The sequence below is a fragment of the Eptesicus fuscus genome, chromosome 14, assembly GCF_027574615.1.
Source record: "Eptesicus fuscus isolate TK198812 chromosome 14, DD_ASM_mEF_20220401, whole genome shotgun sequence".
Lineage (NCBI taxonomy): Eukaryota > Metazoa > Chordata > Mammalia > Chiroptera > Vespertilionidae > Eptesicus > Eptesicus fuscus.
Window position 1 is genome coordinate 35,345,268 of NC_072486.1, and position 23,381 is coordinate 35,368,648.

The window sequence follows — 23,381 nt, forward strand, 5'->3', positions numbered from 1 at the left end:
AAGAAAATATTCATTTACAAGAAAATGACGACTAATAAATAAAGAAGTGTGGGAGATAAAAAAAAAAGTAACCATTTTAAAACCAGCATAGTACTAATTCATGCAAAATTAACCAAAGTATGCCTAAGCCATTAAGTGACTATTACTTGGCAGTAGGATGTTTACTCAGTCTCAAAGGTGTCAACATTTTTTGTTTTTGTTGTTATATAAAAAGAAGTTTTTCTTTTACACCACTTAACGAAGATATCAAACTCACCAGTAATAATGATAAAAGCTCTGAAAAGAACAAAATATCACCTATTCAACATTCCTGTCTTTAACTTGATTTTATTCATGAGAAAATAAAAGATTAAATTAAAGAGCATTTGCAAAACACTTGGCTTGGCCTGGATGGTGTGACTAAATGGTTGAGCATAGACCCCTGAACCAAGAGGTCACTGGTTCTCTTCCTGGTTTGATTTCCAATCAGGGCACATACCCAGGTTGCGGGCTGCAGGCTCAATCCCTCGTAGGGGGTGTGCAGGTGGCAGTGCCCTCTAACATATGGGGATGTTTCTCACATCTATCTCTCTGCCCCTTGTCCTTCCTCTCTCTAAAATCAATTTTTTTAAAAACCAGCATATTGAAAACAAACAAAACACAGCTGGCTTGGGTGATTCAGAATGCCAATCACATGAAAGATAAAATTAAATCACAACAAATGTGATGAGTATGTGAGTGTTCATTACGTCATTCTTTTCTGAAGAAAATGTTGGGAAATATATATGTCATTCTAAAAATTCCCACTTTAAGTGTCCTTAAAAGCCACCCATTTAATTTTTTCTTTGATTTTTTAAAAAATGTGCAATTTACTGCATAAAATCTCATTTTAATGAAAAAGAAATTTGGCTGAAAATAAAGTACTTTAGTTTGTACAGATTTTAGAGTGATTTAATTTTTATGTTGACTTTTATGAATTGATATGCTTATAAAAATGTTTTTGTTCTATCTGTATTCCCTAGTATTCACTAGTTTTTTTTTCCCCCCCATTTATTTATGTTTAGATTGTTATCGTGGAAATGGCAAAAATTATATGGGCAATTTATCCAAAACACGATCTGGACTAACATGCTCAATGTGGGATAAGAACATGGAAGATTTACACCGGTGTGTAAATTTCTTTCTTACAATATATAGTATGTAGTGATAACAGTAATAGATATATGCAGGTATCCACATTGTTATTTCTTTCCATTATTTTTATATCATCATAAGCTAACAAAAACATTAGATTGATTATTCATGCAACTCAATTTAATATTTTATCTCTAAACAGCAAACTTTTAAATAAGAAATTCAAACCAGTACATATTTATTGAGCACTTACTGTATGTTCTGCTTTGTGATAGGTGCAATGGGGAACATTAACAAAAAGTGGGTATACATTTTTACTCCATCTATATGGAGGATATGGTCATATTGAGAAAATAATTTATATTATTTGATAAGACAATGAATAATTAAGTGATAAATCTTATGTTTCATGTAGTGCATTTATTATTATGTTCTCATAATATTCATAAAAATTGAGTAAGTTACCATTTTCATGTACATACATACCTTAAAATCCAATTAACTACTAAAAACTTAGAAAGACAGGTTTCCTTATATAACCTTATTTTGACATATAAAATGTTTCTAAAATAAAAGGAATATAATTGGAAAAAATTCTATATAGTTCAGAGAGGTAGAGATTTTGACATTGGACATATTCACAGAAAAATAAGTTATCTTCCACTCAAACCTAGCAACAGTGCTAGTGTGTTTGAAATTACAAAAGTAGAGACATAGTTGTGACGTAAAATATCCCAGAATATATGCATGGTTGCTTTATATGAGTTATCACATTTGACCATTCTATATGTGTGAAAAAGAATTTTAGAACTCAGAGAAGTTGAGTCATTTTGCCTCCAGCCACACTTTAACTCTAAAGCCTTTATTCTCTTCCAAAATGTACTCACTAGTGGATGATAGTGTTTCAATTAATTTACTTCACAAATAGTGATAATTCTAAGGTAGTGCCCTCTAACATAAATATGCATTTCACATGTGTAAGCTGCACATGTACTTTCAAGTTTTCTAATAGACACATTTAAAGAAGTAAAAATAAACAGGCAGAATTGTTTTTATAAATATAGTTTTATTATTAATCAAATATATCTAAAGCTTTTTCATTTTAATTATGTATTCAATATAAATTTATTAGTGAGATCTTTTACATTTTTATACTTAAATGTAAAAGCTTCAAGATCTGGCATATATTTACAATTATAGCACCATTCAAGTTGGATTAGCCACATATCAATTTCTCAGTAGCCACATGTAGCTAATAGCCACAGTATTGGGCGCAGTAGCTCTAGGACTTCAAGCATAAGCAGAATTCTGTCCTCATAGATCTCACATTCTAGTATGTAATGCCAGAAAATGCCAATATCATATTGTAAAAATTATGAAAATAGCATATTTTATGCTGTGGGAATGCAAAGAAGTGCCACTTACACCTTTGATCATCAGGAAGACTTCTTAGAGGAAGGGACATTAGCTGTGACATGAGATAAGTAGGAATTGGTGAAAGGAAATATGGGAGAAAGAGTTCATTAGGCAGAAGGTATAGCTTGTTCAAAAGCCTAAAGATTGAATTGTTTGAAAGTCAGAAATAATTTTGGTAAGGTTGAAACAATGTAATTTGGCCACTGTCCACAGACAAGGAATTCTCCAGTGGCAAGACTATATAGAGACTTGTAAGCTGTTTAAAGAAGTTTGGATTTTATCCTGAGCATTAAAGGGATTCATTAAAGAATTTTAGGCAGGAATCAGCATGATTAAAATTAAATGCTGCTTTTAACACTGCTATTTTAAAACTCATTTTTAGAAATACAAAGGGGTGGATCTAGCTCTTATGGACAAACCTGTGAGAGACAATTGTACTAACTCTGCCTTTACTAATTTCTCATTAGAAGGTCAATGTTTGTATGATGGAAGTATTTACACCACAAAAATAATCAGGGGAAACCTATAAAGACTCCCTTCCTACACACTTCAGAGTTCCATTTGCTAAATACTTAGCAGCATATTACTGGAAAGATGTGACATTTACTTAGGTATTGCAATGGTTATAACTATTAATTTACTAAACTTAAGATTACTTTTGGAAATAGTTAAGTCATTTGGAAATAATTTGTAGGAAATTGATGAATGATTAAGTTGCATGGTGGCACTTAGGTTACATATGTAAATCACATAGAATCTGGCACATAGTATTATATGTTTTCTGTTGTTATTGCTCCAGAAAATAAACCTAAGTTTGAAAAGATGATCTAAGTTTCCATGTCCAAAGTTCTTCCCAATTTTTAAAATTACATATTAATTACAGTAAAGATGGTAGTAATTAATAATCCAAAACAAATCCAGTTAGAGGTATAGTTTTTATGACTATGTAGGATGGCCATGTAGAATTTGACTTCACTAATATTACTGAGGTAATTATAAATATCTATCTAAAATAAGAAAAGCAAATATGTAAATTGACCAAACGGTAGAACAGTGGAATGACCGTCCGAGTGACCTTCCGGACGGACTTCTGGATGGCCTTCCAGACACAGCTGGGGCTGCGAGGGCTGAGGCAGCCAGGGCTGCGAGGGCCTACTCATGCACGAATTTTGACCATCGGGCCTTTAGTGATATAAGCAAGTATGGACTTATATACAGTATTTTTGCTTTTCTTTTGTAATAAATTTAGTGAAGATGTAAAATATGAAAGGCCAAAGTGTTACTCAGTTATCTGTCAAGACGTCACATTTTGTAACTCTATGACCAATGATATTTTATAATTTAACTATTTTATTATTAATTTTTCAATGTTTCTTCTTGTATTTTGGCATAGTTATTTTGCAAGAGATGCTTCATATGTCACTGAAACAAAAAAGTACTTTGCAATGGATTATGTTTTCTAGTTATTTTATAATATTGATGTTCTTTGTCATCTGCTTTTTGTTGTTGTTTTTTTGCCAATGTTTCTCCATTTCCATGCACAGGTATATTGTTGCCTTACCACTGCAATTATTAAATAGAAATAAAGTCATAAAATCTTTCATCATTTAACTATGCTAATTATGCAGCCCTATTCCATATTCCTGAGCTAGAGAACATGCTTCCAAACTGTAGAAACAACAAAATAAATATCAAACACAATAATCAAAATTCCTATCAGTTGAAGCTTGTGCCATATCTATAATGAAAGTTATGTGCTCGGGTTTTATCTTCTTGGTGACATTTTGTTTTTCTTGGACAAAATGAGCATCTTGTGATGTTCAGAGTATTTGTTTATGCAGGCATATCTTCTGGGAACCAGATGCTAGCAAGCTAAATAAGAATTACTGTCGGAATCCTGATGATGATGCCCATGGTCCCTGGTGTTACACGGGAAATCCTCTCATTCCTTGGGATTATTGCCCTATTTCTCGTTGTAAGTATATTTAATAATCTTTTTTCAGGTGAAATATTTTAAATATACTGCATCTTCTCTAAATTGATATCTTAATCAGAGGTGAAAATAATAATATAGGCGGGATGCATTTGATCCCTTAATGAGAATGTACTACACACACACACACACACACACACACACACACACACACACACTTTCTTCATCTTTCATCTAGACAAGGAGACATTCTGCTGACCTTTAAAATATATATATATGGAAAGGAGATGGAGAGAGAGATAGAAACATCAAATGATGAGAGAGAATCATTTGTTGGCTGCCTCCTGCCTGCCCCACACTGAGGACTGGGCATGCACCCCAATCAGGAATTGAACCGTGACCTCCTGGTTCTTAGGTTGATGCTCAACCACTAAGCCATGCCAACCGGGTCATTCTGCTGACCTTTTAAAAGAGGACTTTCCTTCCTCAGAAGATTCTCAAATTTAATCCAGAAACAATCATTGGTCATGGCTCTAATATGACCGCTCTAGGAAGAACTCCCCATTCTCATCACCAGTACTATCTGTTCAGCCTTTGAATGTAGCAGAGATTTCAGTAAAGGCCCCCGACCCACTAACCATCCCAAGAAGAGACCTGAGGTAGTGGTGTCTCTCTCTTTTCAGTTATTTAGCCCAAGACTAAGAAGTCTAGAGCATTCCATCCACTCTCTGAGCCCAAGAGAATTTTGTTAAAAGAGTATTAGTGCATAAAGTAAAAGATACATGTAAAATATATGTCTGATATACTCCACATAAAAGAGCTCCTATATATCAGTAAGAAAAAGATAACTCAGGAGAAAAATAAAGAAAACAAATCCTCAAAAATAGTGTTTCTCTGGTGTTCTGTTTTTCACACATTAGGGTTTTTGTAGGTCCTGAAAATGTTCTTTTACAGAAGATGTCTTTCAAGTTTTAATGCTAAAACAAACAAGCAAACAAACCTACTTCTTTGACACACAGATTTAAAAAAAAATAGTTAAAGGAAGTAATTTTTCTAAATATTACTTTTACCTCATGGAAAATTTTTGTGAAGTTTCTGTGATTAAGAATAAGGATGTCCAGCCGGCATGGCTCAGTGGTTGAGCATTGACCTATGAACCAGGTCACAGGTTCAATTCCTGGCCAGGGCATATGCCTGGATTGTGGGCTCAATCCCTAATAGGGGGCATGGAGGAGGCAGCCAATCAATGATTCTCTCTCATTAATGTTTCTATCTCTCTCCCCCTCACCCTTCCTCTCTGAAATCAATAAAAACATATTTTAAAAAAAGACTAATAAAGGCTAGTAGACTATCCAATGATCTAGGGAGAAGGAAAAAAGTCAATGATCTGGCTTTTAAAACCGGTTCTAATGCTTTTCCGACAGAATTCCAGATATGTAAAAATCCCGGTAGCTTAGTGTTAGCACATAGAGTAAAATGCTTCCATAGAATCTCAGGGAACTGTGCTTTGGATTACAAACCTAATGGACACAGGACTCTAATAATTTAAAAGTTTTAAAAACATATTTCCAACTAACATTTTAAAACTAAAAGTTGTCATGTGCTATTGAAAGACTTCAAGGTGTTGCTAGTATTTGATTAAATGCTATTGCAGATAACTCATTTTTATTTCAATTTATTCTAAACATTAATTTTAATAAATATTTTTACACTGTCATCTTTCTAACTAATATTTATAGCCAGGATTTACTTACATTTTACCACTGTTGAAAGGCTAATAAAATTTATCTTTAGAAGATTTGAGGTCTTATTTATTTAACTGCAGAGACTATATAAATCATTTTTGTGCTATACAATTGTGGTACAAAACATGTAAAGGTTTTATTAGCTTACAAAATTATATTTAACATATATTTAAAACATCAAATATGCAAAAATAAGACTGGAGAAATGTTTAGACATTTATCTGTACACAAACACAATATAGCTTAGAAAAAAATCTTAGTTTTTAACAACTAGAGAGTAGTGATTAAGAGCTTTATCTCTGACCTCTGGGTAAGAATTCCAACTCTATCACTATAAGTACCTTGGGCAAGTTATTACAATTAAGTTTGTATTTACTTATTCATTTTTAACAATTTAAAATTGAGTTACTATTGTGTGCAAAGCCCTACATAACACACTAGGTATACAACAATAATAAACAATGTTTCTTACCTTTACATAGTTTTCAGTGTACAAAGGAGACATTTATGTAAATAATTGCAAATATAATTATTTAATAAATATATATTCATGTTAAAATAAATAATGAGAATGGGAGCATCGATATCTGCCTGGAGAAATATGTGATGTTCATAAAGTTTTGAACCTGACTCAAAAATTTAAGAATATATTAAAAGGTTTCTTTTGTTTTCAATAACAGTTCATGGTTTGAATCTGAGGCCATATAAACACACAACACATAAATACAACTTTTATCTTTGACATGTTTTCCTTCTTCAAAATATAAGTTGAATCAATACATACATATATTTTTTTTATATTTGAGTACTATGGTGGAGATAGTGGGAAAGAAGTAAAAGAGGAAAATTGAGAATAGTATTTGATGGTAAAATAGAAAAGGCCTAGAGAGCAGTTTTTCAAGATTTTGCTCAAAGTGTACAACAGAAGAAACTGGAATGCTTTTTAAAAATTCACAATCTAGCCTTCAACTCAGAATCTCCAGAAATCTGACTTTAAGTGGTATTTCAGCTAATTCTAAAGTGGGAGAAATATCTGCTTACAAGAAACTATATATATGTATATATTATCAATGATTAATTAATATTAATACCAATAATATTAATTATTATTAAAGTCCACAATTTACTATGTGTATACATTTTTAAATTTTAAATATTTTAGTAAGGTACAATAATGAACTAAATACTGTGTTGTTCTATTAGCTTGATACTTAGAAATAGAAAACTTGAGATGCAATTAAGGATAGAATAAATAGTCTTTCTCGTCAGGACAACATAAGAAATAAAAATATAGTTTTTTATTTTAGAATTTTTAAGTACTTGACTTGAGTGGAAAAACCAATGTCCTTGATGTTTTAATGACCCACAGTCAGCCTCAATCCTTATTTGTACTATAAACTAAAACCTTGACCTCAGCTGACTCTAAGACAAAACCCTCCCTCAGGATAAGCTAAAGGGAAAGTAAATAATGAAATGTACCCTTATTAATTTAAAATACCTAGACCTGGTAAATGAGCTTAAGTAAAAACTCTTGAGATTCTCTATAAATAACAATCAAATTTGCATCTATTACAAAGGAATCCATATGCCGTTATTCTTTTGTTGTCAGTTTATTTGAGCTCAGAGCATTTCCAGGGATTAACAACCATCTGGGTCTAAACAGTGCTTGACTAAACTCTATGCCATCAATTCTGAACAGTCAGACATTAAACTCCAGGAAATGAATTGTGCCTCATTTGTTACTACATAAGTACTCTCAAGTCTTAGCATCTTCTAAGCCTTTCTCTTTGTAGCAATTAAGTCTCAGTAAGGAAGTTATGAAAAAGGAGTAAGTTATGAAGTTTCAGTTAGAATTAATTTCCAGTTTCTAGTGTTCTCTTTTTTCCACATTTTTTACTATCATCTGGAAAAACCAATTTTGAAATATTCTAAGAAAAAAAGTCATATTGTTATTCTTTTTTTTTCCCATTGATGATGTTGATTTCTACCTTCTGGAATTCTTAAAGTTTTCTGAAGCATGTGAAGTTTCAATTATCCTCAACTGTATTTTTAAAAAATAATTTTCAGAAAAAAATATAAATGGGCCACATTACAATAAAAACATAATTTATCGATATGAATGGCACAAGCTAGCAATAATAAGTATTAGTGCTATTAAATGAAATGGTCCCTGTGTACAGTGTTGGGGATCTTGGTAGTGAGGCAGCTCCTTGATGCCAGTAGACACCCTCCACAGTCATAAAACAGAACTTTCTCCACCTTACCCCCGACCAGCAGGCACACACCTTCACTATTGTCCGGGAAAAAGGACACATAATTACTCAAAAGAGTACTATTCCATTTTGTCTTTGAATAAAATGTCAATAGTTCTAGTAAATTATCCAATTCGTGGATATTTCAATTTCAGTATATAGCTTTGGTTTTATATTACAGAAATATGTATGTATGAATTATGTATATGTGTACATACTTATTTTTACAGGTGAAGGTGATACCACACCTACAATAGTCAACTTAGACCGTAAGTAATATTTTGTATATTTGTGTCTCTATGTGTCAGAAATGAGTCATTGCTTTCTTCATAGGAAAATACCTTATCACTATATTAACTTCCATTATAAAAATAAGTTAGTCTATTTTTACTTAATTTTTTTTGATGTGCATATGTATGGGGTTACAAAGGTAACTGCATACTACATATCAAAATTCAATTTTGTTATCAGACATTATAAGAAGTTATATTTAACCTTGAAAAAGCATTTATATTTCTTTTAATTCTAGCCAAAATGTATGTATGGACCTTTACCCTCTTTTTAAGTTAATAAAGATGCAAAAATCAAAAGGAATGAAACCAAAAAGTTGGGAAATTATGCAGCATCTCTATCCCGCTCTATTTTTAAAGCTCTTTGAATGCTCTACTAGGCCAAAGATGACACAGCCTGAGAGGTTCGGTTAATCCTCAATTTAAGAAAATCTGTTGAGAGCCACTGGTTTTTAATTTTCGCATATTTTTTGGGCTAAAGGAAATCACTCAAGTGTTTTGATTTAAGAGGCCACCTGCTTTGTTCCAGGCTGAAGAAGCTAGCAGAGGTCATTTTTAGACTAGTTGATAGGATAAGGCAAGGAACAAAGAGGAGGGTCAGGAAAAAGTTTACTTCAGAGAATTCTATATTGTCATTTGGATATATTGATTTGAATATAGTAATTATGTCATTTGGATACAATATCAATAATTAGAATATTGATAACCTATTTTAAAATTGCTCTGCATTCTCACTTTACTATTTCAGAAATAATAAACCCAATATATTTTCTGTTTGTTTGTCTCATTCAGGCTATTGATTTGTGTTGGCATTTGGAAATTACCACCATAAATGACATAGTTAAATTTTATGTTGAGATTGGTGGGGGAAATACAGTCACTAATAGACATGGAGAATTCTACTTTCTTAGTGCTGGGGGAGGAAAGCCACTGTCGCTCTCATGGCAATGCTGTTGACTTTGAGTTGATTAGTTTTTCTGTTACTCATCTAAGATGAGGATTGCAAACATTTTGGGCCAGATTTGGCACTGTAGCCATAAAACATTTTCACCATCCAATGTTCTTCTGACAGAATTAAGGTACATTTGCCTAGGTACCTTTGCCTAGGTACCTTTGCCGAGTGGCACAGTATTAAACAATGTTTTGTTAAAATATTAAGGGGAGTGGGGTGAGGGTGACTGGATAAAGAAAGTGAAGGAAACAGCTAAAGAATATATGTGCATACCCCATGGACATGGACAACCATTTGTAAGGGCCAAGGAAGGTGTAGGCAGGGGAGAGTGGAGGTGGACAAATGGGGGAAGGAGGACTCCTGCAATAATGTCAACATTAATTTTTTAATTAAAAACATTTATGTATATAAATCATGTATAGAAGTTATGTTTGGTTCTCTTTTTAGATCCTGTAATATCTTGCGCCAAAACAAAACAATTACGAGTTGTAAATGGAATTCCAACACGAACAAATGTAGGATGGATGGTTAGTTTGAAATACAGGTAATTATTAATGACACAAATCATACATATTTGGCTTATTTGCAGAAGGTGTATTCGCAGCAGTATGGCCATATGTGGTCACGCAAATTGTGCCCTCCACATGGGCCCTCACATGAGGGGGGCTCAAGAGAGGATTGATGACATTCTGCTTGCCAAACAGCCCTATATTTTTGTTCCTCTTCAGAGAGTAACTTTTTATTTATTTATTTATTAAATTGATTGGGGTGACATTGGTCAACATGAACATATAGATTTCAGGTGTGGGTTTCTATGTTATAAGATCTGTATATTGCACCATGTGCCCACCACCCAAAGTCAAATCTTCTCCTGTCACCATATATTAGGACCCACTTCTGCCCCGACCCTCTTTCTGCCCCCACCCACCACTGTTTGTGGTCACCAGTTTCAGTTTTATATCCCACATATGAGTGAAATCATATGGTCCTTAGCTTTTTCTGACTGACTTATTTCACTTAGCATAATGTTCTCAAATGGCGCTATCTCATCCTTTCTTATAGCTGAGTAGTATTCCACCATTTATATGTACAGTACCCTTTTCAATGTTCACAAAAGTCTCATTATGTGTGGGCATTGTCCCTGATTACAAGTGGCACTTCAATTCCGATTAAGCAAAACATAGAGAACTTACTTATACCTTGATATCAGACTAGTTACAATGCATATGCTATTAATTTCCCAGTCTAGGATATTGTGACTTTATTTTCTAACATGCCTATTCATAATTATATCACAAATTTTATATTTCTTTTATTTTTTTTACTTTTCCTTGTCATACTAATAAGAATGGCAGTAATGTTAAATTCTAGAATATTTTACCATTAAGAAAAATATTAATAAACAATAGTGATGGCTAGCCGCTTTAGCTCAGTGGATAGGGTGTCGGCCTACAGACTGAAGGGTTCCAGGTTCGATTCTGGTCAAGGGCACATGCTCAGGTTGTGGGCTCAATCCCCAGTAGGGGGCATGCAGAAGGCAGCCAGTCAATGATTCTCTCTCATCATTGATGTTTCTATCTCTCTCTCCCTATCCCTTCCTCTTTGAAATCAATAAAAATAAAAAAATAAAGGCATGAGAACTAAGCATAAATATTAAAAACAAAACAAAACAATAGTGATGGTTGAGTATTCCTGCTATTGTAATATTTAGTGTAGATAAAAAAATTCTTGGCATGTCTATTTCCCAATGCTTTAAATAATGAATGGTATGTTCTATATGAAATCACTATGCAAAATATACTGTTATACAAAAATTAAGGTTAGTAATTCTGTTGTCAGAGTTTTATATTGAACATGAGAGTTAACTTAAAGTATGAACTTAAAACTTTCTGTATAATACATATATTATGGCATATGGTAATCAGAATGTTAAAATATTTTTGTCAATATCCATCTTTACTAGAGCCTCATCACTCAACAATGAACCTGAATTCTAACCATATTTTCTATTGTTTTTAAGACACCTTACATTTCCCCTCCAAGCCTTTGTGCTGTTCTTCCCACTACATGTTGTAGCTTTCTTCCTCCATATTTTGTGCTTGGAAAATCCTTCTCATTTTTCAAATACCAACTCAAATATATCTTATTTTGGGAAACCCTCTCTGTTCCTTTAACTATAGCCTCCTAGAGTAGAGAAAGTACATATTTTACTACAATTAAGTCACAGTGATATTAAAGTAGAATAGAGACAACTTGAAATCAAAGTTCTTTTATAAATAAGCCAATTCTTAGCAAACAGAATCCTTTCATATATACCAGGTAGAAGATGGTCTAAATTTCTCTTTCAGTATGTCTTTCTTTTGAGGAATAAATGACCAACTTTTATAAATATGTGTGATGATAATTGTAGGGTAGCTGTCCTAGGTGTGTAGTACTGAAATAGAGTTGTGAAACCTACCAGAATTTTAAAGCTAATTATACAAGATGAAGATTTAATGAAGGCTGCAAAATTTTGGGGGACTGTTTCATTCTATTTATTATAGAAAATGTCTCAAAAATCCACATTTCTAAAATAATTATTCTTTGCAAATCTCATAACTCCATAAAAAAGAGATATGTACATATGAATTTATTATTATCAGTATAGTATACAAGGATACTCCTTTGGAAGTTTCTGTGGAGAAGTAGATAAAACTGTTTTTCATTAGATCAGAGTACTATAAACTTTTAGGGGAAAATATTTTTCTTTTAAATCCAAGTTCTCTAGAAACAACAGCTGTTTAGTTATTCTTCCAAAACACATACTGAGAGGAACAGAAATTAAAACTCGATATATATTCTTATCCTCCTGTGTGGTACAGGCCATAAATAACCATGGTCTTAATCTGGGAATCTTTTGCTATTATTCTCATAAGCACTGAACATCTGTACACTTTGGAAATGTAAATTGTGAAAAGTTGTACTTTTTTTTTTATTTCTCTGCCAAAAACAATGGACTTACAGATTTTGGATATCACCAAAATAAATGTACTAGTATTTATTATTCTCCACAAATATCTTAAAATTTTCCAGATGATATGTCTTGCAAACTTGTTTTAATGATATGTTGCTGGTCTTAAACTGAACAAACAAATGTATTCAAACTCAGTTGTATTTTAAGTTAACATATCAGAGCTAAATAATGGTAATGAATGAAGGAAATAGTGTCCAAATTTTATATATTGCTGCCACCACATGTCTTTTAGAGTTTAAATAAAAACTTAAATTTGCACTTTTCATAATGAAACACTGAATAAATCTATGTTGCTTTTATGGTTCATATTTTTGTTCATTCTAATTATCCTATATGTGTAGCACATACTTTCTCTCATAAGGAATAGATCTTGGTATGTAGTGACAGGGTTCCAAATACAAAAATAAAGTTGATTTCATAAAATTGTAATCACATTATGAAAAAAAAATGCTAACACTGCAGTTACCAAACATCTCTTTCTGATAAAAGGATTACTCATTTTATTCTAGTTGGGTTAATTTCTACATTTTTCTCTCAAATGCATTTATTTTTAACAAATATAGCCATAGATTTTGAGTTAATTGGCAGCCAACCTTGCACAGATGTTACTTGTTTCTCTTTCCTCTTTCTTGTAGAAATAAACATATCTGCGGAGGATCATTGATAAAGGAAAGTTGGATTCTTACTGCAAGGCAGTGTTTCCCTTCTCGGTAAAGTGTTTCTGAAACCAATTATTTGTTTTGAGCAGTTAAAAATATGCATGGCTTCCACTTAGCTTTTAGACTTAGTATGTGTATTTACTTAACAGAGATTCACCAGCATGGGGTGAAGACACTATTTTTTTTTTTATTTTTTAAGATTTAGCTAACAAAACTTTCTTTGACTTAATTATATTTACTTACTGGGTACTGCTTCTATTCACCTTTTCCCACAATTGGCATTACTCTAATTTGAGGGGAAAATTGCTAGAATTATGCAAATAATTTAATCACAACCTCTTGCACTCTATATTTCTAGATAGAAATTCTTTTTCTTTTTTTGTTTTTTTTATTATTGAATTTAGTGAATTATCAAAAACTTTCTCCCAATCCTCATTTCTGCTTTCTTATGGAGAGATAGCCTCCAAATCATCCTGGGGATAATTTCCAATGAAACTTAGTCTAAGGAAAAGATAGGAGGCGGCATTTGTAAGCTAACTTCCTGATTCTCATCAAGGTCACTCCAATTTTGTTAGTATAAATCTTCAACCCCCATTAAGAAACCAAAGGTACACACAGCTGAAGTAAAAGGAAACTTTGTAGTAAAATTGCCTGAAAAAAATTTTCTCTCTAGCAAAACATAATCAAAATTTTTGAAACGGCCATTTGATGTTCATCAGTTTATAAGCTATTTCTTATATGTACTTTTAGCCACCAGAACTTTGCATAATAAATATGTTGCTCTTTATTATATTTGAATGAGATTTTAAATTTAGGTGATTTTTCTGCACTTATAAGCTAAAATAATATATATGAATAATCTTACACAATTTAAAATTATATTTTACCTTTTTTTTTTTTTTTTTACTTAGAAACAAAGACTTGAAAGACTATGAAGTCTGGCTTGGAATTCATGATGTCCATGGAAGAGGAGATGAGAAACGCAAACAGGTTCTCAATGTTTCCCAGGTGGTATACGGGCCTGAAGGATCAGACCTGGTATTACTAAAGCTTGCTAGGTTAGTTCCTACAGGAGGTTTTGCATTTTTAACCTAGACTGACATTGTTAAAGCTCTTTCCACTATGTGGCTATTCGTCCGCTCTCATGTAGATTTGTTATAAAAATGTAAGTCATGTGTTATATATGAATGTATATGTGTGTGTTTGTGTGTATAACTAATTTACCTACCATCTGCTACAGATTTCTAAATTATATATTAAACATTCCCTTTTTCTCTTTTCTTTGTTAAGAAACATGACTTTTTATTCTCTCTAAACATCGTATTAAATATTAAAGCTACATTTCAATCTGTTAATTTGTACTGAATCCAATCAAGAATGCTACCATTATATTTTGTCTTTTCAGACCTGCTGTCCTGGATAATTTTGTTAGTACAATTGATTTACCCAATTATGGATGCATAATTCCTGAAAAAACCACTTGCAGTGTTTACGGCTGGGGCTACACTGGATGTAAGTTATTTTTCATAAAATAAGGCAATACCATATTTATTTTATTTAAAAAATGTATTTGTTTCTTATTTTTCTCACCTTACCCTGTGCTCATTAACTGTACTTTTTTTTTTTTTTACTACTCTAGTGATCAACTCTGATGGTCTATTACGAGTAGCACATCTCTTTATTATGGGGAATGAGAAATGCAGCCAATATCATCAAGGGAAGGTGACTCTGAATGAATCTGAAATATGTGCTGGAGCTGAAAATATTGCAACGGGACCATGTGAGGTAAAAAGGGAGCTTTTTAAATAAGGCATAAGTGATTAGTAGCATAGTTTCTCATGTTTATTTTTTTGTCTATATTTTTCAAACGAAAATCATTGTACACCAACATGTTCCAAGAGAGAGGAATTGGGAAAGATAACCCAGTATTATCTTTGTACTTTTTATTTGAACTAAACAGTGATACAATCCATGTTTCATTAGCAGTAAACTGTGATGGCATTTGTCTCTAAAAACAACACACACAAAAAGACCCAAAACACAAACAAAAAGCCCCAATAAACTAACAGAGCCAGAACTCTAAAAGAAGCTGTTCTAATGAGAAGCATCCAATAGGAGTTTGATATAATAGCTTTAATTGTTCTAATGTTTTTCTAAATTTATCTAATCTTCCCAAATTCTCCCTAAATGGACTAAATTAATAATTTTATTAAGAAACATCTGTCTAACCCAACCAGTGTAGCTCAGTGGTTGAGAGTCCACCTATGAACCAGGAGGTTACGGTTCAATTCCCAGTCAGGGCACATGCCCGGGTTTGCAGGCTCGATCCCTAGTAGGGGGCTTGCAGGAGGCAGCTGATCAATGATTCTCTCTCATCATTGATGTTTCTGTCTCTCCCTGTCCCTCTCTGAAATCAATATATAATATATATATATTTTTTTAAAAGAAATACCTGTCTAGTTTTTAACTTTTAAATGTGTTTTCCATTAAGTCAGTGTGTGTGTGTGTGTGTGTGTGTGTGTGTGTGTGTGTGTGTGTGTGTGTGTGTTAACAAATTCTATTTTAAAAACCAAAAGGTCAAAGTCTATGACTGTAAGAGCTTGGACATTATAATTTGTTAGGCAACTGTTCTTTCAACTTGGCAGTGTTCCTATCCCTGTTTTACATAGACAAGCTGTTAAACTGTTACTTTAGATGTATTTTTGAATGTAAGAGACACACTCCTCAAGCCTGGGAGCTGTGGAATTGTAGAATATTATGTGTAGCAAAGCATAGAATGAGTTCAGTATTAGTGAAATGTCTTTTGACATGTAGGAAATGGCCTAAGTATGGAGCATTAATATGTATAGAAATGCATGTGTTAAATATATTGCTCTGAGACTTATTCCTGAAAAGAAAGCATTTACTTAGTTAAGGATATTTTAGAACTGCTTAAGATGATATGGTTAGAAACAGATTATATATTTATAACCATTTTTAAATTCCCTGTTTTCCAGTAAGTCAGTATTACTGTGTTCATTATAACAAATGAAAAGAACAAGGAGAAAGGAATCCTCCCTCCCTCCCTCTCTCCCTCCCTCCCTTCTTCCTTCCCTTCCTTCCTTCCTTCCTTCCCTTCCTTCCTTCCTTCCTTCCTAAATTCCTTCCTTCCTTCCTTCCTTCCTTCCTTCCCTCCTTTCTTCTTCCCCCCGCAAGAGCCCTGTGAACATGAAGTTTGAGCTAGACCTAAGAAGCTATGCACTTATCCCAGCCCTACTGCCATTTCTAAAAATGCCTTGGCAACTGATCTTCAGGAATAGCCTGTAATCAGGTTTATCATCTATACATTCTTAGATTCCTAACTTTAGCATTGGAGTTTTCATCACATTATCACATACTTGTTATTTTTATTATAGGGACAAGATTTGACTTCAAGTTGATTCTACCACTTCTCAAAAATAGATTTATCCTCTAGAATATTTTTTAAAACAGGGCAATAAATCACTGAAACCACTGAAATCTAAACACTTAAAAAAGAAATCTCCCAAATGTTTGTAGCATCACATTTAGTAAAAGTTACCCAATGTAAATTGCTTTGATGATAAAGCAGTTCACTGGTGATTTTATTTTAAAATCAAATGTATTAACTCACGTGGCATGATTTGTATGAAGTCTCATAGAATAAACTATTTTTTTACTGTTTTATATTCTACTTCACCCTTACTTTGATTTTTCCCATCATAGAATGTTGATAGCTCTCTTCTTTCCATCTGTATCACAGAACTAAATTTCACAGTAGTTTAGTTCTATCTCATCACATCACTGTTGTGAGAGAATTAAGATAGTTTCAAACACTCTTCTTCATGCCAGGATGCCGAAAGTCATTTATCACAATTGTAGGAGGCTACATAGTTCATGAAGGTGATGAAGCACATTTGTAATGATTATATACAACAATATGTGTAAATATAGGGTGGGGGCAAAAGTAGGTTTACAGTTATGAGCATGCGAAATATAGTTTTTATTCTTGTATTCTTATATATTCATTATTGTATTATTTTCCATACAAACAACTGTAAGCCTACTTTTGACCCATCCCACATATGTGAATATAAAAATATACACAAAAAAAATCTATTCATCTATCACATATCTATATTTGATGATATAATGGGGTTACCATACAAAAAATGCCATAAAATCACAGGCTGCCTTCCACAAGGAGGGGTATTGAATATAAACATAACTATGTATAGCTACTAATGCCAATAGTAAGTACAAAAACATTCCTTCTTTATGCCTGGAAAAGCAATATCTAAACAGTAAATAGAATTATTTTTGTCAGTTACATGTTTTTGTTTCACTTGTTAATATCATTTTAGAGACAGGATTGGAGGAAGGAAAAAAAGCTTTAGAAATAAAGTTTAACGCAATTTAATCATTAAACATGTATAATTACAGGTGGGTTTTTTGGTACTTGCATTTATCTACATTTTCCAAATATTCTGTATTGAACATATTTTAAATATCAGAATAAAGTAAAAATAAATATAAAATCTACCTTCTTAAATAGCTATCAGTGGCTATGTGTTAGTATGCATTCAAAAGAGGCAAAATCCACTTTCAGAGATGGAAAATATGTCATTCTCAAATGAATACTACACATTATAGAACACTGAACTTTTGTACTTATCTCAGTCTTACTTAGTTAACTCAATAGAAATATAATCAATGGTTTAATACATAAATTTTATTTAAATTAAAGTTATTCTCTTTTTTGTATATATGTACCTTTGAGATACAAATCTATATAGAAAGTGCTAATGAATCATTTTTATTTCTAAAATAATACTTTGCTGTTGTTATTGTTGCATGTCTTCTTCCTAGGGGGATTATGGTGGCCCGCTTGTTTGTGAACAACATAAAATGAGGATGGTTCTTGGTGTCATTGTTCCTGGTCGTGGATGTGCCATTGCAAATCGTCCTGGCATTTTTGTCCGAGTAGCATATTATGCAAAATGGATACATAAAGTCATATTAACATATAAGGTACCACAGTCATAGCTGATGTAACTGTGCCTGAAGTTTCCATCAATACAACTCTCTTTTACATGAGGATTCAGAGAACATGGAATTAAAATGTCACTTAAAACAATCCTAAGACACTTGAGTGTCATGTTTGTTAGATACTCATTAATATTTATGGGTGTTTTCTGTTGTTTTGTTTGTGAGTGTTATTTTGTAAATGTTGAAGTGAATAAAGGTACATGCAAGTGCAGTAACATATCTCCTGAAGATACTTGAATGGATTAAAAAATGCAAAGGTATAATTGCTGGATGATAAAAGACTTAATGGGAAAATCAATTAATCTCTCTACACCGCTTTCCAAGGTTAGTTTCTTAAGAATGAATGCACCATAAGTTAAACATTATTTTAACCTCACAAAAATAATTTATACCTTGTTTTTTTTTAAATTGTAACTCAATATTAAGTTATATTACCTTTCATATGCCATACATTATATTTCATTTGTTCCTCCTTTCTGTGTACCCTGTAATACTAGTACACATGCTTTTTATAAGAACTTGTACCCATATACACAACCCTGGGTGCACTGGAGTTCAAATTGTGGTGTATCTAATGTAACCCTTAAATATTCTGAAAGAGTACTTATAGTTTTTCCTTAAGAAAAAAACAAAAACAAACGTAAAGACCAGTAGAAATATTAAGGAAAGGTGCAAAATAGAAATGACAAGCTCATCCTGATATATAATCTGCAGATGACCTCTAGGGTTGGCATTGAGGGTGTGTTCATGACCCACAAAGTTAAATAACACCTAATCTAGGTGGCTACATATATTTATCATCCTAGTTATTTTATGTAGTTTCTAATTCTTAAAGGGAAGAGAGTGATATATGTATTAGTATCATTCCTTTCTTCCAAATTTAGGGCCACTTTTTTATGTAAGATATTTTTAGATTTATTTTCCTATAGTATTTTTTAAAATCTTAGATGAATATGCAATTGAAGTTAAAAAGTATTTTTAAAAATTATTTCAGGGGAAATTTTTCATGTCTCCAAAGATTTGCAAATAACCCCTTTTCAAATTATTCATTAAAGTATATATTGAAGAAAAAAATCGAAATACTTTTTTTCTACCTGGAAGTCTTTTAGCCTAATAAAACTTTACTCAAGTAAAGGAAAAATGTAAAATAAAAGGAAAAAAAGACTTGTCCAAACTCTTTGTATTCAATTTTTTTAAAAATTGTATCTGCTAAATGAGCTATTTTATCAAGATATCTTTATTTGAGCTTAACTTCATTTTACATAGATATTTCCTAACACCATGGGAAATAGTCATTCAAATTTTGTATTCTGTATGATAATAACTAAATTATCATATTACTGTATTTGTTGTGATTAGCTGAATATCATATATTGTCAAGAAATGAGAAAAAGAGTAATAGGATAGGTTCTGAATTTTTACAAAATCTTCCCTTATAGAAGATCTTTAAAAATAATGATTTGAATGATACAAATCCAGCATCCCCACTTCTCCAACTAGTTTCTCTTGAATGATCTTTATTAAGGCCAAGGATTTTTTATTAAAGGGTAAAAACAGCATCACCAATAAACCATCAGACATGGTGTACAAAGAAGTTTTCCCCTTGGAAAGTTTTCTTTGTAATAGAGGGAAATGGGAGGAATTGACAATAAAAGCAAGATGAACAAAATGTGTTATTTTAGGTGGTAGGACAGGGTATAATCATATATTTTTATCTAGTGAAGGATACTATTACCTGGGCATTCTTTTCTTAATAAACTACAAACATGAAAAATCCAATTTATCCCAAAATCCATTTCATTTTGAGTTATGGACCAAACGATCTTTCAAATGAGAAGTTTTCATTGCTATTTTTGTTTTGGCTGTTTGAATAATGGTCATATATTGTTATAATTATGGACATTTTCTGATGTCTACCAGGAATAGTAATGTAAAATTAAAATATGTGTCATAATGCCTCTGCTGTGCAGAAGGGATGATAATCCTTTTGTATGCTTCTTTAATTTTATTGTAAAATATGTAATGACTTTTACCTATGTGCTGTGGGCGGGTCCTCAGTAAAATGGTTTCTATTGAATCAGTCTCTAGTATCAACAGGCTCTTGCTTGCTATCTCAGTGTTTCAAACTGTGGGAAATATGAGACACTGGAAAGCAAGAAAAATAACAATAATGGTATGTGATAGCAAAATTGTATTTCACTTATTCCTGTGAATATTTCTTGTTGGTACCAATGGTACTGTACAAAGTGAATGTTATAGCCACAACATTCTCTTGAAGAAAAAGAACACTGTCAAGAAGTTAAAAATTGCTGTCAGGCATTTTCTTGTTGTTTCAAAACATTTTTTTTAAAGAAATACTGGTTTTGCAATGTAGGGATCATGGTGTAAATAATTTTAATAAACTCTACTACTAAAAAACATTAAAGTGATGATTTACTAAGGTTCAAAAATTGACTACTTTCAAATAATTATACCTCATATTTATAGACAAACTCATTTGAAAAACAAAAATAATTTGAATAAAATGACATAGTGTGAACAAATTACTTTTCACAATAAAGCCCCAAAATAGGTTATCTTTTAAAGTTAAACTAAGGTCTGAACTAAGAATTTACTAATACAAAAAAAGAAATTATTCTATCCATTAAAACTCTCTGGGCCTTATAAATCTTGACAGTGTAATTTTAAGTAGATAACTTCCATTTGCACAAAAAGTTTCTGTCTTTAGGAAACTGAAAATGGAATACTGTGGATGTTATGACTGTTTATGTTGTGTGTAAATAGGAAATTGATAAGCTGCCTATTCAGTGGTATAGCAGGATGCTTACCCAAAAAGGGAACACTGTGGTTATGACTTATATATGAAGTGTCTGTAGTTAATAAAGTTGTTATTTTTATAACCATGATTATATTAATATTATTCTTAATGATAATAAAATATTTTACCAAAATGCTTCCCTTCTCTTATTTTAATGATATGCTAGTATATGAACATATTTGAATCTGCTGTAGTGCTTAATGCAATAAATGACAATCATTTTAATAACATGCAAATAAAAGGGCACATCTGTAACATTATAACCTGATGAACAATAAGATAGATACAGAGGCAGTAAAGCACCGAACAGACCGTCAAATTACAGCAGGAAGGCTGGGGAGTGTTGGGAAGGGGGGGAAAGAGATAAACCAAAGGACTTGTATGCATGCATATAAGCACGGCCAATGGACACAAGACACTGGGGGGGTGGGATGAGGGCATGCGACAGGGGGTGGGGGGAGGCTGGGGAAGGTCAATGGGGAAAAAAAAGGAGATATATGTACTACTATATAAATACTTTAAAAAATAAAAATACTTTCAATAATAACAATAAATTTTTAAAAAAGAAATCTCATATAACCTGTTTATAAAACTAAGATAAAAGTTATTATTTTATTCCAACATATATCCATGGAAATAACAGTAGTCTTTAGTAAACCATTAATTTCTGTGCACTTCAATTTCTTCCACTGTGAAATAATTAGTCATCCTTCATATTTGCTAGAATGGCGCTATGATATAATTTGCTAATATATATATAATACTAGAGGCCTGGTGCACAAAATTCGTGCTCGAGGCGAAAGGGGTTGTCCCTCAGCCCAGCCTGCACCCTCTCCAATCTGGGACCCCTCGAGGGATGTCCGACTGCCCTTTTAGGCCCGATCCCAGTAGGAGCAGGCCTAAACGGGCAGTCGGAAATCCCTCTCACAATCCAGGACTGCTGGCTCCCAACTGCTCGCCTGCCTGCCTTCCTGATTGCCCCTAACTGCTTCTGCCTGCCAGCCTGATCACCCCCTAACCACTCCCCTGCCAGCCTGATTGATGCCTAACTGCTCCCCTGCCAGCCTGATTGCCCCTAACTGCCCTCCCCTGTAGGCCTGGTCACCCCTAACTGCCCTCCCCTGCAGGTTTGATTGCCCCCAACTGCCCTCCCTTGCAAGCCTGGTCCCTCCCAACTGCCCTTCCCTGCTGGCCTGGTCCCTCCCAACTGCCCTCCCCTGCTGGCCATCTTGTGGTGGCCATCTTGTGTCCACATGGGGGCAGCCATCTTTGACCACATGTGGGCAGCCATCTTGTGTGTTGGAGTGACAGTCAATTTGCATATTACTCTTTTATTAGATTATCATGAATAATCACCTACATGTCTTTACTATATCACTCTCTATTACGAAGATAATTATAGATGATTCAATTAATTAATTTGGAGTACATCTTCAAAATAGGTATTAAACTCAGAATAAATATGAACCATATGGGTTCATTTAATTTAAATTGCAAGCAAGATTGAAAGGACTAATTATCAATTGATCAAACCAAAAAGAGCTCTGTAACACCATTGGTTATTTCAACTTATGCTATTCTGCCTCTTCCCAAAAGCATTGCTCTATTTTTTCTGCTATAAATACTTATATCACGATTAATGTATCTGTTTCTAGAGCCCACGATAAAATATCTGATATTCATGATTTTAATGCAAGCAGAATATATGCACTTATTAATTTCTGGTGTTAGTTTCTTTAATAGATAGCATTGAACAGATTCTCAAGCAGTGTAAATATCTGGAATCTGATAAATAAAACTTGGACAATATTATTGTTAGCTTTTTAATATCAGTTATTAATTCACTCTTACAAATTGTAATGCTTTAATTAGTCACCATTTGTTAGTGTTCCAAACAGAATCACCTTGGTTGGCATTTTCTCAGTGTGTTAGTCCAGAACTTTTATCATTATTCTATCCATTATTTTCCTACACAGACACCATCCTTAATCAATACAGTCTAAGTTTACCAAATTACAACCCTTTCATGTAAAATTCAGAATAAAAGTCTTATTCTAGACAGTTTATTTTTCTTTTGCACCTTACATTTACAAATATCTTCATTGCATGTATTGTTTAGGAAAGCTGAAATTTAAAAGCAACTT

The 23,381-nt window shown here is 32.7% G+C and overlaps 1 protein-coding gene across 1 annotated transcript in view; it reads left to right on the forward strand.

Annotated features, from left to right (window-relative positions):
- HGF (hepatocyte growth factor) overlaps positions 1-18,653 on the forward strand; it is a 62,798-nt gene extending 44,145 nt beyond the window's left edge. Inside the window, exons 11-19 of the mRNA XM_008149569.3 lie at positions 1,044-1,146; positions 4,371-4,504; positions 8,690-8,728; positions 10,149-10,245; positions 13,350-13,424; positions 14,285-14,431; positions 14,779-14,885; positions 15,013-15,158; positions 18,240-18,653. Of these exons, the coding sequence (XP_008147791.2) occupies positions 1,044-1,146; positions 4,371-4,504; positions 8,690-8,728; positions 10,149-10,245; positions 13,350-13,424; positions 14,285-14,431; positions 14,779-14,885; positions 15,013-15,158; positions 18,240-18,416 (1,025 nt within the window). The 3' untranslated portion in view covers positions 18,417-18,653. The remainder of the gene's footprint in view (positions 1-1,043; positions 1,147-4,370; positions 4,505-8,689; positions 8,729-10,148; positions 10,246-13,349; positions 13,425-14,284; positions 14,432-14,778; positions 14,886-15,012; positions 15,159-18,239) is intronic.
- Positions 18,654-23,381: the final 4,728 nt, after the last annotated feature.